The following is a 16,299-nucleotide window of genomic DNA, read 5'->3' as shown; positions in this document are numbered from 1 at the left end:
TGCCGATATAGAATCCTAAGGCCGGTTGCATGAACTTCTTGGAAAATTAGCCCTCTATCTTTTTTCTTCAAGACTGGGGCCAGTTGCAAAAACTTAGCCACCATGTTAAGACTGTCTTAAGAACTAGTTTGACTAAATAGCAGTTGCCAAGGGGTAATAAGTCTTACTTTTCCAATACAAAGAACAATCTACCTTTTCATAACTGAATTTAAAAAGTTATGACCAGTCTTAAAGAAAAAAAAATTAGGTGATTAAATTAAGACTATTCTAAACAGTTTATCCAACCGGCCCCAGGTCATAACTTTTTAAAGTCCGTTACAAAAATAAATATTGGTCTAATTTGAATCTGAAAAGTGTAACTGATTACCTCTTACCTAACTGCTAGTGTATCAAACTAAAATCTTAACATAGTGGTTGTGTTTATGAAGCTGGCTTCTGGATCTGTTACATGCATTTTCCTAGTGTTTGCTGTACACTTCAAGTACATTCTAATTAGGGGTGTCCCCATAAGAGATCTGCTGATGGACAGCATGCTGCGTTGTCACGGGAACATGCCAGCTGAAGATAATGAGGAAATTACATCGCTCCCTTTGCCCACTGAATTCTAAACAGCTACATAATGGCATGCACGAGCCCTGCTCACTCCAAAGACACCACTCCAAGAGGATAGGAATGATCACTTCCATCCATTCGGTACCGATACTCATACCGGCACACCCCTAATTCTAATTATTAAAATCAATCCAGTACATACAGTGCCATGCAGAGAGTTTGCCTATCAGTAAAGTCTAAAGCTGAATGCAGTCCGTAGTAACTCATTATGACCACGTCTTGGAGAGTCTGTAGATAAAAATAAATCATTACAAACAATCAATCAAAATACACTAAATGTGGAACTTTGAGGAGCTAGAACAGATCTCATTGGTTCTTGTGTATCACACACGGACATTTGAGTGTCTTTTCCTTTTAACTCTTCCCCCGCCAAACATGGAATTTTCTGGGTTTCCGCGCTCTCACTGTTATACACTCGGGGATGCCATTAAACATTTCCTGAATGCGTCCAGAATGTCCCGGTCAAAAACACATGAGGAAAATGCATAAACAAGCGATTTCATGTGCAAGCAGATGCATGAAACATAATGCGATCATCAACAAATAACAGCATATAAATGAAAACTGCCTTATGTTACTGAGTGAAATGTTGGTCCAGGAAGTGACAAAGGACTGTGCAAGCTTTGGGGTGCTGATAGATGCCATCTGCTTGATCATCGTACTGAATATGATTCAGATGTAGCATAGATAAACACAATTTTTTTCAGCTTTTTGATCAAAGATGTTTCAACAGTGTTTCATTCAAGTGTTGATTAAAAAAAGAATGCTTGAAGATGGAGTACAGAATATTCTGGGGGTCATGAAATGCTAGTGAAAATGATCAAAAATGGTGGCTGACAACTTTTTTCAAAAATGCTTATTCAATATCAATTCTCAAAAGTCGCGAATCTATATTTTCCAGTATTTATTTCAGCAAACACAGGATCAGATTAACGTGAATCTCCTCATTAGTCTTCTCCGCTAGATGTCACCCTCTTTTTTTTTACCTTGCGCGATGTTACAACGGAAAGCCTGTCATTCATTCAGTGCTTATGTTGACAAGAACAAAGCAATATGTGTGATTTGCAATGCTCAGGTGAAATGCTATAGTAATATCACAAATCTGCAGAAGCATTTGACATCATGCATAAGGCGCCATGAAGGCGGATGGCACAGGCACAGTTTTCTTTTTTTTTTTTTTTGACATTTTTATGGGCTTTTTATGCATTTTTTTTATAGATAGAACAGTAGAGAGAGGGGACAGGAAAGCACAGGGAGGAGAAAGGGAGCGGGATCGGTAAATGACCTCGAGATGGGAATCGAACTCGGGTCGCCGTGAGCGCAGTTGCGCTGTATGTCGCCACTAACCACGAGGCTATTGGCGCTGACAGGCACACTGTTTTCTTTACTACACATACTAAAGCGTGGACTGTGTTTTCAGCCTCTGCTGTCTCACTATATGATGATATGAACACACTAGGGATATCCCTCATTAGCATTTTAATGTTTAATTTGAGAAAACTACCGTCATATCAAATACACAGCAGATGCAAGTTATTCAGGCAACATGTCAAAAAGTTTGCTTTATGCAAAGAAATATATTACTTAGTGCAGTCTAGGCATGGGCCGATTACCGGTTTCAAGGTATACCGCGATTTGAAAATTTCCTGCGGTATGCGCTGTTTTCCATGTCTCCTCAAGGACTGAAAGAGTAGGAATCCCTCAGGCTGAGTGCAGTGTAGAGAGTAACACTGATCCTTCCTCCTCCTGTTGGTGCGAGCGAGCGGTCAGTCACGTGTGTGTAGGATGGCCGAACTTAAAGGGATAGTTCACCCAAAAATGAAAATTATGTCATTAATGACTCACCCTCATGTCGTTCCAAACCCGTGAGACCTCCGTTCATCTTCGGAACACAGTATAAGATATTTTAGATTTAGTCCGAGAGCTTTCTGTCCCTCCATTGAGAATGTATGTACGGTATACTGTACACGTCCAGAAAGGTAATAAAAACATCTTCAAAGTAGTCCATGTGACATCAGAGGGTCCGTTAGAATTTTTTGAAGCATCGAAAATACATTTTGGTCCAAAAATATCAAAACCTACGACTTTATTCAGCATTGACTTCTCTCCCGGGTCTGTTATGAGCGCGTTCCCAACACTGCAGTTTAGTGATATCCGGTTCGCGAACGAATCACTCGATGTAACCGGATCTTCTTGAACCAGTTCACCAAATCGAACTGAATCGTTTGAAACGGTTCGCGTCAACAGTAAGCATTAATCCACAAAAGACTTAAGCTGTTAACTTTTTTAACGTGGCTGACACTCCCTCTGAGTTCAAATAAACCAATATCCCGGAGTAATTCATTTACTCAAACAGTACACTGACTGAACTGCTGTGAAGAGAGAACTGAAGATGAACACAAGCCGAGCCAGATAACGAACGAAACATTGACTCGTTCTCGAGTCAAGAACCGGTTGCATCGGTTTTCGTATGTGGTAGTGATGGGAAGTTCTGTTCTTTTCCGCGAACCGGTTCTTTCGGACAGTTTGATTCAATAAACCGGTTGCCGAAAACGGTTCACCAGTTCTTTTGCGCTCGACGTAATGACTTCATTGGCGATGATTGCCCTTGATTCAAGCCTTCGGTTTACCCGCGCTCATAACATTAGCACAGAATCAGTTCAGAATCAATCACCAAAAGAACCAGTTCGGTTCAGACGCGCTGTGTGTCAGTCTGAATCACGCATGCGCAGTATCATCAGCTCCTCAGTTCTCGAATCGGACGCGTCCGACAGAAACGGTTCTTGACTCGAGAACGAGTCAATGTTTCGTTCGTTATCTGGCTCGGTTCAGTCTGTGTACTGTTTGAGTAAATGAATTACTCCGGGATATTGGTTTATTTGAACTCAGAGGGAGTGTCAGCCATGTTAAAAAAGTTAACAGCTTAAGTCATTTGCGGATTAATGCTTATTGTTGACGCGAACAGTTTCAAACGATTCAGTTCGATTTGGTGAACTGGTTCAAGAAGATCCGGTTACATCGAGTGATTCGTTCGCGAACCGGATATCACTAAACTAGTGTTGTGAACGCGCTCACAACAGACCCGGGAGAGAAGACAATGCTAAATAAAGTCGTAGTTTTTGATATTTTTGGACCAAAATGTATTTTCGATGCTTCAAAAAATTCTAACGGACCCTCTGATGTCACATGGACTACTTTGAAGATGTTTTTATTACCTTTCTGGACGTGGACAGTATACCGTACATACATTCTCAATGGAGGGACAGAAAGCTTTCGGACTAAATCTAAAATATCTTATACTGTGTTCCGAAGATGAATGGAGGTCTCACGGGTTTGGAACGACATGAGGGTGAGTCATTAATGACCTAATTTTCATTTTTGGGTGAACTATCCCTTTAAGGCACGGGTACACATCACATTCAGCATTCCTTTCCGTCTCGCGCACAGCTGTGTCCACACAGCTTTCAAAAGTATACTCAACTGTAGTTGAGCGCAGACGGATGAGCTCACATGCGCAGTACCACAGGGTGCACGGCAGTCCGCGAGCCCTCTTGATGATGAAAATAACGTAATTCCGAAGGTTGAGCGGACGGCCGAAATATACTTTGGCCTTTACGTGATCAGCAACCGGCCATTTTTTTGCCTTATTGCAACTCTCAAAGACGCTGAAGACGTACGCACAGAGAAAAATACTGTAGCAGGCAGATCACTCACTGTTCATGATGCATGAACTATTGGAAGAAAATCCTCAATATTGATTTGGGGGTTTATATGAATGGGTTTCTGAGGGGAGCTGACTGTCTTCTGAAAAGTTTATGTAGTATAATTTCACAAAGCTTGTCAGATGGATAATCCAATTCAAAATGGATTATTATTAAATCATGTGTATGATTATGATTTTATAACTAACTATATATAACTAAACTATAACTATAACTAACTTAATATTTTATGAACTAAATTATATGAAATTATATATGTATATGAATTAAATAACTAAAATTAAATAACTGTAATTACAGATTTAGGTTAAAGATGTCAGTCTTTATTTTTTCCTTTTTAGGAAACAAATCAAAGAAAAAATTAACTAATTCTAGTTTATATAGCTTATATATATATATATATATACATATATATATATATATATATATATATATATATATATATATATATATATATATATATATATATACAGTACAGACCAAAAGTTTGGAAACATTACTATTTTTAATGCTTTTGAAAGAAGTTTCTTCTGCTCATTAAGCCTGCATTTATTTGATCAAAAATACAGAAAAAACAGTAATATTGTGAAATATTATTACAACTTAAAATAATAGTAAACCAAAAGATTGAAGGGTGATTCTCAAAAACCTATATTTTCTGCAAGCTTTTTTCAAGATATAATTAGTTTTTATTTTTTCGAAAAAAGGACACTTAGAAACTCCAAAAGGACACCAAAGAACCAAATGATATAAGGAGCCCATATAAGCACATATGAGGGAAAAAAAACCCCGAAATTTTATAGTATGTGTACAGTGCAACAGCAAAGAGGTTTTTTTTTAATTTTAGAGAAGTCAAGTTGCGATACCGAACAGGACCATATGGAGATGCCAAAAAAAAAACTAAACCAACCGCCTGCTGACTGCATATATCGATTAGAATACACAGATCCATTCCGTGTAACTACACACAGCAACATAAACATGACAAATCAAAACATTGTGAATGTGTGTGGAAACAACAGAAATGTATGGAAATAACTATGCCTGTGCATAAATATGATGTGCGATCAATGTGTCAAGAGCACTCATACACGCATTATTATAACGGACTCACGCGTGCTTACTGTACGACTCCTGTATGCCACCGCAATCGTCTTTACTTTAATTGCAGTCTTCATCCGTCAAAACTTTACTAGCAAGACTGGTTATCAAGTCGAGAAACCATAGATTGCATCTCATCTGGCCAAACAGCGGTGGGATGTTGACAATCCGTTCAGTCTGTACTTCACAGAGTGCGACGTCTGAGAGCTTGCGCTCTTCAGAGACGATCACAGAATATGACAGAGCTCCTGTTTAAAAGGTAAACACACTGGAATGAATAATTCACTGAAAACACTACACGAGTCTCAGTTCTCTCTGCAGTCAGCCTTGTTTCCTTTATATTAGCGCTGTTTTGGATGGATTGTTTGAATACATTCGTTTACTGGATCATTGGACTGAAAACTTTCCCATGATTTAGCAGCTTAAAATGAAATATTGGGGGGGCGGCAACAGTAATAAGGTTAAAGAGTTAGAATAGAAATTGTGCTTCAGTAATTTTGCTGATAATAAAATAAATTTTTTTCCAATGCGTTAAGGGTTGTAAAATCAATTGCACGTGTTAACAATGTCAGCCCTAAGTTTAACTTGACAACTCCTAAGTTTAACTTGACCCCCCCATCGCATACTTTATTTTCTATGTGTAATGTTAATTGGCAAAAGAGTCTGAAACCATATTTGTGGGTGTTCTTTGAATCAAGTCAAAAGTCAAGTTTCAGAATGCATTTCTCAGGCATGCATGCATAGAGTATCTTATAGTTGTCATTTACTGTACAGCTGCAGTCTTATTATCAGCACTTTTGGCTGTATGCATCTTTGGTCACTGTACAGACAAGCTTGCATGCAAGATGAGAAGAAGAATGGATTGTGGACTGGTATTGCTGAAACAATGTATCAGCTTTTTTATAGGGGTCATATGACATTGCTAAAAAGAACATTATGTTCTGTATTTGTTGTAATGCAATGTGTTTATGCGGTTTAAGTTTCAATAAAAATAATATTTTCCACAATGTACATTATTGTTGCTCCTTTATGCCCCGCCTTTCTGAAACGCGTCAATTTTTGCAAAGCTCAGTGTTCTGAAAAGCAAGGTGTACGCTGATCGGCCAGCTATCCAGTGCTTTGTGTATTTTCTTAGCGACCAGCACGGATCAGCTCTAGGCATGACAGTGTATTTCGTCCTCTTTTATAAGGTCACAGTAGTTTCGCTCTCACAATGAAAGACACAGCGTCTCAACAACATGTCGGCGGCGGCAACAGTGAGAATAAAAGTTCCGCCTTCTTGCTCTGCATGAACATTTAGGTGGTGTTATGCAAATCTTCCCACACAGTGACGTAGACGTGGGGGTGTGTTTAAACAAGGCATTTTATGAGGGCGTGGATGAGTCTTAACTCTTATAAAGAATATCTCTTTGGATTTGAGAATTGAGTCTTTGCAACATTACAGATCTTCTTTATGCACCAAGAGCTTGTAAGAGTCCAAAGAGAAAGGAAAAAATTTAAATCGCATCATATGACCCCTTTAATGTTTCATACGTGTAGTGTAAAATGTTGACAATTTACATTTAATTTATTCAGAAATGCAGTATACAATCAAGGAAACGCAGCACAATAACCATGCTAAATCTTATTTTACTGTAGTCCTTAATCCTGTAACCTACATTTAACGTTAAATTTTTAATCTGAATTATTGAGCTTCATTTTAGTGATGCACTTCGCACATACATTCTATAGTGCTTGTTCAGCAAAGTCTGTTAGGACATATAAAGGATGCTTTATGTAAAATGGAAAGTCATGTGAATTTCTAAAAGTTGAACATGTTAGCTGTGTGTATTCTAGTGCTGGATTAACAATATCAGTTCTTGTTTTCAATCGATACCAATATGGATGATGAAATCTCAAGATCTTTCCAGTCTATTACTAATCACAATATTAAGCTTTGTTACTGTTAGTATGAAACAAAGTCAAAGCAAGCAAACACTTTAATGTGGTTATTTTGGACACTTTCAAACTGGTTAGTTACTAGCAAAAAAAAAATTACTTTAAACAGGAGCATTCTGATAAATATACGCACAAAGATCAGTGTTTCCCCTAGTTTCACAGCTTTGGGGGGGACAGCAGTCAATATAACAATTCAACAATTATTTGAACTCTACATTGTCATAAAAAGAAATGTTCAGTTATCCACAAAGTGTGCAGCTTTAAAACAGATATTTTTGTCTGCTTTTCAGGTGGTTGATGTGACATTTTCCGACACACGCTTTGTCCACTGGTGGGAGTATGCCCACGTGTGTGTGTGTGTGTGGACCATGTAGAGACAGAAACATGTCTTCATGTAAATAAGATAAATAAAATAAAGCTATTTAGTTCAATAAAATAACAAGGTATAGAATTGTTCTATAGAAAAGTAACCTTAAATTACTTCTGTTGTGATCTGGCGCTATATAGAAAATGGAATTAAATAAAATAACTTGACCTTAAAGTGGGACTATAATGGCTGGGGAAACACTGAAGATATACTTTTTATTTTTACTTAACCTATGGTCTTCATTAATGTATGTTTTAATCTGTTAGTAAAACAAGTTTTTATTACAGCCACTGTTTAAATGTTTATATTTCATCAACCAGTTGAGTGGTTTAATAACAGTTGTTATTAAAAAGCTGACAAAAAACTAATTTAAACGTTTGTACAACTCAGTTTTTATTTCAGTGTTGATTATTAAATAAATGTAATTGATTATTTATTAACATTTTGGCCAAGGGCATTCATTTTTGGCTTCATATTTTTGTAAATATTGTAAATGTATGCAGAATGTCAGAGACCTTGTATGTTTAAAACAATATCTTGAATATTTTGAAATGGCCTGTTATGCTAAAATCCATCTAAAACATCTTTTGTATAGCATGTATCACATTGTATTTTTTTTTAATTGAGCTCATATTTATGAGGCTGCAAGGAGCATTCTTTTAAAAAAATAATCATGCCAAAGAACTAGATATGTACAAATGCTTAAGATGTCAAAGCATTTAAGGAAGTGTTTTTCCTTGAGCATACTGCATAAATTGGAAAAAAAAAGAGTCCAATTATGTTTGTCAACTAACCCAAATGCAATGGTGAGGAAAGGAAGCAGTGGACATTTGTTTTGAATAAATGTGACATAAGTCACTGAGAAACTGAAACTGATATATTTTAATGGTCTGTCACATCATGTCCAGCTCTGGTTCTTTTAGTTGATGTGGTCAGTTCCCTAGATGAAGGTGAATGCTCATCTTCAGTTCATGCTGTTAATGTGTACCTCTTAATCTTCATATTAAAGATTGAGTTTTTTATTTTTAATCTTTTTCAGTTCTACAAACATGTCGTCCAAAGTGTGGAGAAATTCATTCAAAAGGTCAGTTTTTATTATCTTGCAAATGTCAAATAAACTAATAGATATTTGAGCAAGTTTGAGTGTTTCCAAGCTATATTTTTATTTTCATATGTGAAGTGCTTCATGTAGAATAAAGTCAGTAACATTTAAGACATTAAAGTATCTTATTAAAAGGTTAATTTGTCCACCAAAGACTTTTAGTAGCTATTTAATGAGATATTTTAAATGTCTTTTGCACAGCCAAACCCAGAGCTCAGTGTGGTTTAGCCTTTCTGTGAGGATCCAAACCTGATGGATAATGCATGGAATATCACTGGCTGTCATGTTTACTTTCAAAAATCATGTATTATGTGGTGGTTTGAAGCCCAGAACCCACACACTTTTTAATCATTCACTACTTTTCTCTTTTTTGTATGTGTAGTGCAAGCCTGAATACAAAGTCCCCGGTCTGTATGTCGTCGACTCCATTGTACGGCAGTCTCGTCACCAGTTTGGGCAAGAGAAAGATGTTTTCGCTCCACGCTTTAGTAAGAACATCATTACCACGTTTCAAAACCTCTACCGCTGCCCAGCTGATGACAAGGTGTGTTTGTTTCTCATGCCCCTGTAAACAAATGGTAAAGGTCTTGTCTAGACGCTTTTTTTTTTTTCCATTTGCTTATTTTCCATATTCAATGATGGGTTGCAGAGTAAGATTGTCCGAGTACTAAATCTATGGCAGAAAAACAATGTCTTCAAGAGTGACATCATCCAGCCTCTACTGGATATGGCAGCAGGGCTCCCACCTCCCAGCGCTACGCCCGTCTCTGCCAGCAGTGCCGTACCCGTCAACAGCACTACTCCTGGTAAGTTATTCACTCATAATGCATCTTTAGTGAAACAATACACTGTCATGGCAACATGTTTTGCATTCTTTATAACATTAATCATTTATGGTGACATAACTAACTGGGCAGTGGGTCTGTAGTTCCCAGCATTCTTTGCATGGGATTTCATTAAAGGGATACTCCAGCCCAAAATGAAAATGTTGTCATTAATCACTTACCCCCATGTCGTTCCAAACCTGTAAAAGCTCTGTTAGTCTTCTGAACACAATTTAAGATATTTTGGATGAAAACCTGGAGGCTTGAGACTGTCCCATAGACTGCCAAGTAAATAACAGTGTCAAGGTCCATAAAAAGGTATGAAAGTCGTCATCAGAATACTCCATCTGCCATCAGACGTGCAATCTGGGTTATATGAAGCGACGGGAACACTTTTTGTAAGCGAAGAAAACGAAAATAACGACTTTATTTAATAATTCCTTTGTCAACGGTCTCCTCTGTGTCTCTCCATATCACTGTATGCTGTGTATGCTCTTCTGTATCATCCGCGCCACAAGGATGCATTGTTTTATTTCTATGCGTTGTTTCCCATTCTATGACTAGTAAAATAATGGCAACTTACTCTGCTGAACGTGGCTCTCCTCGGAGAAGCTGCGAGTGCTGCGTTGTCTTCTTGAGTGACAGGTGTCAGCGTTAAGGCACAATACTGCCACCTGGGAGCTTAACCAGGTACTGGCGATGGAGTATTTACATGTGGTGTTATCATAAGAGAACTGTTCATTTTAAATATTGCGGTTATCGCTAATACCGGTATATCGTCACACACTAAATTAACACAATATCGATAATTGTTGCTTTGAATATCATGGACACCCCTATTATGAAAATACGTAGATTAGCATGGAATGTGTCGACGTGTCGCACCTTTAGCCGCACCCATTCCGCGAGCCTGCAGGTAGAATATTTAATTTATTGTTAGCTTCCGGTTTTAGCTGTATCCCTTCTAGCCACAACCATCCTGCAGTTATCCCTACTTGAAACTGTTTTTCTGCCATGTTTAACACAAAACAAGATTCTAGAACAGAAGGGTAAAGGATAGTATGACAACATCACTTCTTAGAGTTGCATTCATAGAGCATTTTATTATTATACGACCGTCAGAACCGCGTATATATGTGTGTGTATATATAGATATATATATGTATATGTATGTATATATACCTATACATTTACATACACACAAACGAAATCAAGAATACTAGGGATCGACCGATATGCATTTTTCAGGGCCGATGCCGATACCGATTATTACAGATCAAGGAGACCGATAACCGATATTTTAAACCGATATGTGTCTTGTGTAAAAATGAAAATTAATGTCAAAATTAAGAATAAAAAGGCCTCTGACAAAGACTCTCTTTAAATTATTTTAACACATCTTTAATTCTGAGAACTGTTCATAATAACAACATTAATATTAATAATAACAACAAACATAAAAAGTGCTGGGAGCATCCATCAGCAGCATTCTGGAAACTAAGTAAAAACTGGCATCCATCAGCAGCATCCTATAAACAAAGTAAACCTTAAAGCAAATTTAAACAGCAACAAATGAACAAATAATGGAAAATAAATGTAATCTCTCTCTCTCTCTCTCTCTCTCTCTCTCTCTATATATATATATATATATATGTATGTGTGTGTGTGTGTGTGTGTGTTATATTTAGCATTTTATTTGCAACCCAGAATTGCATTAAAATCACACACAACCCATATTGTAATAGTGTTTTTTTTTTTTTTTAATGTGTAAAATGTTTGTTTGACTGTTTATCACGGCGATACAAACTAGGAAGTATACAGGACAGCGTCATCCAGAAACGTGCAATGTGACATTATTGACAATTTACCTTATTAGCATAGGGTTATTAGCAGGGTGCGATTTTTTGTGAAATAAACAAAGGGGGGATGCTTTTGAAAAATTTTATGAAATGTTTTTAATACGACGGAAATTGTATTTAGTGTGATCTCAGTTTAATAAAAACATTGTAAGCCTACGTTAGGCCTGTTCATTGTAATGATTTAATGTCCACGGTTATTCAAACAACAAATTACATCGAAAAAGCGAGCAAAGAACACAACGGAGCTTTTTGAAACTCCGAATCAGTTAAACCATTGCGTCGCAAAATGATTCACTGTTTCGATGCGCTTCAATCGGATCGCGTATCGCGAATCATTTGATTCAGATCTGGACGTCAGAGCGGGTTTGCATGATGTTAAATGTTATTCAGCAGAGGCAGGGATGCATAGACCAGAAGGGGGAAATCCCCCCATCCCCCCCGGCAAACCGCACCCTGGTTATAAGTGAAATGAGAGAGAGCGGGGCCCCGCGGAGATAACTAAATCAGGAATAGGGAGCTCGCGTCGCGTCAGGGCGTCAGAGCTCGTGCTTGATGCCCTTTCAGCTCTTCAAAATTGCATAATGGTAATTCTGAATCTGTATGATAAATTATTTTGCAATCATGTTAGAATAAAGCAACATTTCTCCAAATATGCGCAATTTATTTGACTAAGAGCCCTAACGGAACGGACGCTGTTCAGTGAAGCTATGTGAACAACACAAAAAAAAAAAACGCAGCAGACGTGAGTGAATTCATTCGTGTTGATAATCTATTCACAATACAACGTTAAATTGGCCGAATGGTGAGAGAAGTAGGTTTTAGTTTCACTATCTCAGCACTGATGTGATGATCCGTTAAAGCATATCACTGCAATGACGGACATTGACCGGGAATTCACGGTATAATAACTGAACGGGGCTTGTCATCATAAATCGATTATATTTAGGTGTTTTGCAACTTCAGTGTAGTGATTTATTGCAACTTCAGGAACGTTTACTGCATTCTTACCTTCGAGAGATAACTTATTGATGTGTGATGATGATCACTGAAGCAGCTCCTGTGCTTTCGGTGTGAGAGCGGAACATTTTCCAGCCGTGCCAGCCGTATTGATTGGCCAGGCTCGTGACTCCCAACAAAATCAGACGGACGATAGGCGGGGCTTAGTCTAGGCCACAGAGCGGTGCGCTCTGACTGAGGTGTCTGGATCAGTGCCAGATCGCGCATTTCAAAATAAAATGGTTTTATCGGCAAATCGGTTTTGAAAATGGCCGATGCCGATAACAATAAAAATGCTTAATATCGGCGCCGATAATCGTCCACTCCCATAAACAATCAACACCTAGAACTGACGCCTTTACATTGTCAGGTTCACAACCGCATTCAAGCATGGGACATCGAGTCGCCTATATAATCATGACGGGTTTAATTCACCCACAGAGACAGAGAAGGTGAAATGATTCGCGTTCATTTAAAGATCCACTGGAGCTGCCGTCAGTGCCGCCAGCGCGAGATCTGAGACGCACGCACCAAACGCGCTCTCTGCACTCGCTAACAAAGCATTTAAAGTCATTGTTAGTTGTTTAACTTGTGTGATGGATTGGACAAGCCTCGACTGGGCTTCATTCTAAAAATGGATTGTCAACTGTGATAAAACTTCCCGGTGTTATGACGGCATTTTTTATTCTGTCGCTCTAGTGTCCTGAATGCGGTTCTGACTTCAGCTGTCAGATCAGCTGAATAAATAAAACATTTTAAGTCTCTCACCTGTAAGCAACTGCTGTCAGTCCCAAACAGTAACTGTGATTGTATTGTATTACTGCCCTGTAATTCTTTTTCTCTTTCTATCTTGCTTCCTTGCTTTCTTTTTCTTTCTTTCTTTAATTTTTATTTATTTATTTATTTATTTTTTCTCGCTCTTGTTATTTTTTATTTGTTAATTTCTTTTTCTTTTTTTATTAATTTATTATTTCTTTTCTCTTTTCTTATTATTTTTCTTTATTTGTTATTTTCTTTCTTTGTTGTTATTTATTTTTTGTAAAGTATTAATTATGAGAAAACGTTTGAATAAAATATTAAAAGATTAATAGCAGAAGTTACTGTTATTTATTGATAGTTTACTAAAGAATTCATCAACTGATCAGAAAATAGATTAATCAAAAAATAATCAAATGATTAGTTGAATAAACGGGGAAAAAATAAACAATTGATTAGTCGACAATACATTTACATTTTTTTACATTTATGCATTTAGCAGATGCTTTTATCCAAAGCGACTTACAATGCATTCAGGCTACACATTTTTTAACAGTATGTGTGATCCCTGGGAATTGAACCCACAACCTTTTGCGCTGCTAATGCAATGCTCTACCACTGAGCCACAGGAACTGTAACAACAAAAATAATCATTAGCTGCAGCCCTAATTGTTAGTGTTTAATGTTCAGTAATATTGGAGATTTAGAAGAGTTTCTGCTACATGACGGCCATGATGTTTATTGCTTCACTCAAAGAGCAAAAACTGATTAGTACTGATTTACTAATTCCGTGGAAAAGTTTTCCTTTAAGTTTATTGAACAAACACATTTTTTGAGTGTAATCAAATAACTATGACCAAATATCTAGTCTTCTAAAAAAAAAAAAAAAAAAAAAAAAAAAAAGTCTCATCATGCCTTTAGCATACCCACAGGCACATCTTATGGTGCGGGAAGTTCAATTTAACCTAGGTTAATGTCAAATGTGTCAAACTCATTAACTAAAATGTTGCTATAGTAACCTAATATTACTGTTAGAAATCCAAAGCTATGGCAGTTTGAGTGGTTTTAAATGTTCTATACGGTTTCATAATTAATAGACCTTTTCACATTCATCTCGACTGAAGGGCAGGATAGTCTGGTTGATGCTCTGATGTACACTTTTTTTCGTGTCTATACAGTATACCCCTTTTTCAGTATATGTCAACCCCTTAATCACATAAACCCCTAATCACACAAGTTTTCCCTAGTGCTCAAAATTCTGATTGAACTTTTAGCAGCATCTAGTTCATGCTGACACCTTGAGGCAAGAATTGATTATGACAGAATGTTTAAAAGTCTGTCATATCCATTTCTGCTCCTTTAACTCTAAAACATTCTTAAATCTGTATATTTTCTGCTGCGCACTAAAGGAACTCCAGCAACTCCTGCCACCCCAGCCAATATAGTGCAGAGTCTCCCAGACTGGGCGTCTCAGATCTCCAACACAGACACAGTGGCTGCGGTCGCCCAGATCTTACAGAGTCCCCAGGGCCAGCAGGTTAGATTCCTCCGTTACTGAAAACACTGTGTTCACTGCACAGCTGTATTTCTGACTGGTGTGTGTGTGTGTGTGTGTGTGTTTCTAGTTGCAGCAGCTGGTTCAGAGCCTGCAGATGCAGCAGCAGAAACCTCAGCCCTCTCTGCTGCAGGCGCTGGATGCAGGTTTGGTGGTGCAGCTGCAGGCCCTGACTGCACAGCTCACTGCAGCCGCAGCAGCCAACACGCTCAACCCGCTGGAACAGAGAGTTTCCTCCTTTAACAAGGTGAGGGAGCTTTTAGGAACACTGCTGGCTAAAATAGTTTAACTCTTGCATTAACACATTATTACTCTGTTGTGTTGTAGAAGCTGTTGGGTCAGTTTGATTTTGGGAACGAGTCGGAACACAGCGAGGATTCTAAGAAAGATGCTTCATCATCTCAGTTGTATGTGGTTTTTTTTTTTTGGTCTGCTACTTTGAAGAAAAGCTGTTCCCTTTTATGTTATTTTTTCAAAGACATGTTCTTACTGTCTCTTTCAGACCTGTGGTGCCAGAGTCCATCAATAACTCAATATTTCATCAGCTGGCCGAGCATCTTCAGCAGCAGAACCTCGAGCAGTTTCAGAAGCAGCTAATGGAGCACCAGCAGCATCAACAGAAGGTACATAAAACTGTGATTCTTTCTTTGCATAATGTGTTAGAGCCCTTATGTCATTCTCGTACCTTGATGTTTATTAATGTGCCTTGTTATTTTTGACAGTCTATGACCATGGAGAGCCAGGATGCCCTCTTTGGTCCTGAAACTTCAGCCCCTCCTGGCCAGAGCAGCGCCCCACCACAGCTCCCAGAGCAAGAAGCAAAAATGGATGACTCCATTGATAACCAGCAACAGGTATGATCAGAGATCAAACTTTAGTTGGGAGGATAAGCCTATAGTAGAAGTAATGTATTGGCAATAGTTGAATATGTTTAAAATTAGCCGCGTTTCCACCGCTTGAACTTCACCCAGGAACTAGGGACTTTGTGCTGGTACTCTGTGTGTTTCCACCACAGGAACCAGGATCTAAATAAAGTTCTGAGTAAAATCAGAAAGTCCCTGCTCGTGGAACTTTCGGGGGCGGGACTTGGCGCTAAACATGCTGATTGGTTGAGTTCATGCAGCATTGTGATTTCAACCACCATTTATTCTGATAATTTTCAAAATATTACTGTTGTTGTGTCATGAAATGTAGTTTTAAAAGTATTTCAGGCAAGAATGTAGTTGTTTAAAACTCAAATCTGCGGTTTATTTATAAAGAGCGCTTATTTTAAAATGTGTTTTGCTGATTTCGACGATCAGCTCCAAGCAATCAGTGGGAGCTCAGTGCTCATGTTTACCGATGAGAGCAGTCTGAACTCGGCTAATCCTTCTGAAATTTGCTGCTGGCTCTGATATCTCTTTAGTGGTTAAACATATAATATAATTTGTTTTGGGTAAATCTAACAGGTAATCTTTGGTCTTTATT

General features: G+C 38.0%; 1 protein-coding gene across 1 annotated transcript in view; it reads left to right on the top strand.

The window, feature by feature from the left end:
* scaf8 (SR-related CTD-associated factor 8) overlaps window positions 1-16,299 on the top strand; it is a 53,164-nt gene that overhangs the window by 22,217 nt on the left and 14,648 nt on the right. The window contains exons 3-10 of the mRNA XM_042742846.1: window positions 8,780-8,824; window positions 9,225-9,386; window positions 9,492-9,648; window positions 14,687-14,814; window positions 14,903-15,079; window positions 15,160-15,239; window positions 15,335-15,455; window positions 15,555-15,686. Of these exons, the coding sequence (XP_042598780.1) occupies window positions 8,780-8,824; window positions 9,225-9,386; window positions 9,492-9,648; window positions 14,687-14,814; window positions 14,903-15,079; window positions 15,160-15,239; window positions 15,335-15,455; window positions 15,555-15,686 (1,002 nt within the window). The remainder of the gene's footprint in view (window positions 1-8,779; window positions 8,825-9,224; window positions 9,387-9,491; window positions 9,649-14,686; window positions 14,815-14,902; window positions 15,080-15,159; window positions 15,240-15,334; window positions 15,456-15,554; window positions 15,687-16,299) is intronic.

This window comes from Cyprinus carpio, chromosome B17 (genome assembly GCF_018340385.1).
Source record: "Cyprinus carpio isolate SPL01 chromosome B17, ASM1834038v1, whole genome shotgun sequence".
In the NCBI taxonomy this organism is placed as follows: Eukaryota; Metazoa; Chordata; class Actinopteri; order Cypriniformes; family Cyprinidae; genus Cyprinus; species Cyprinus carpio.
This window is presented reverse-complemented; position numbering and strand designations above follow the sequence as displayed.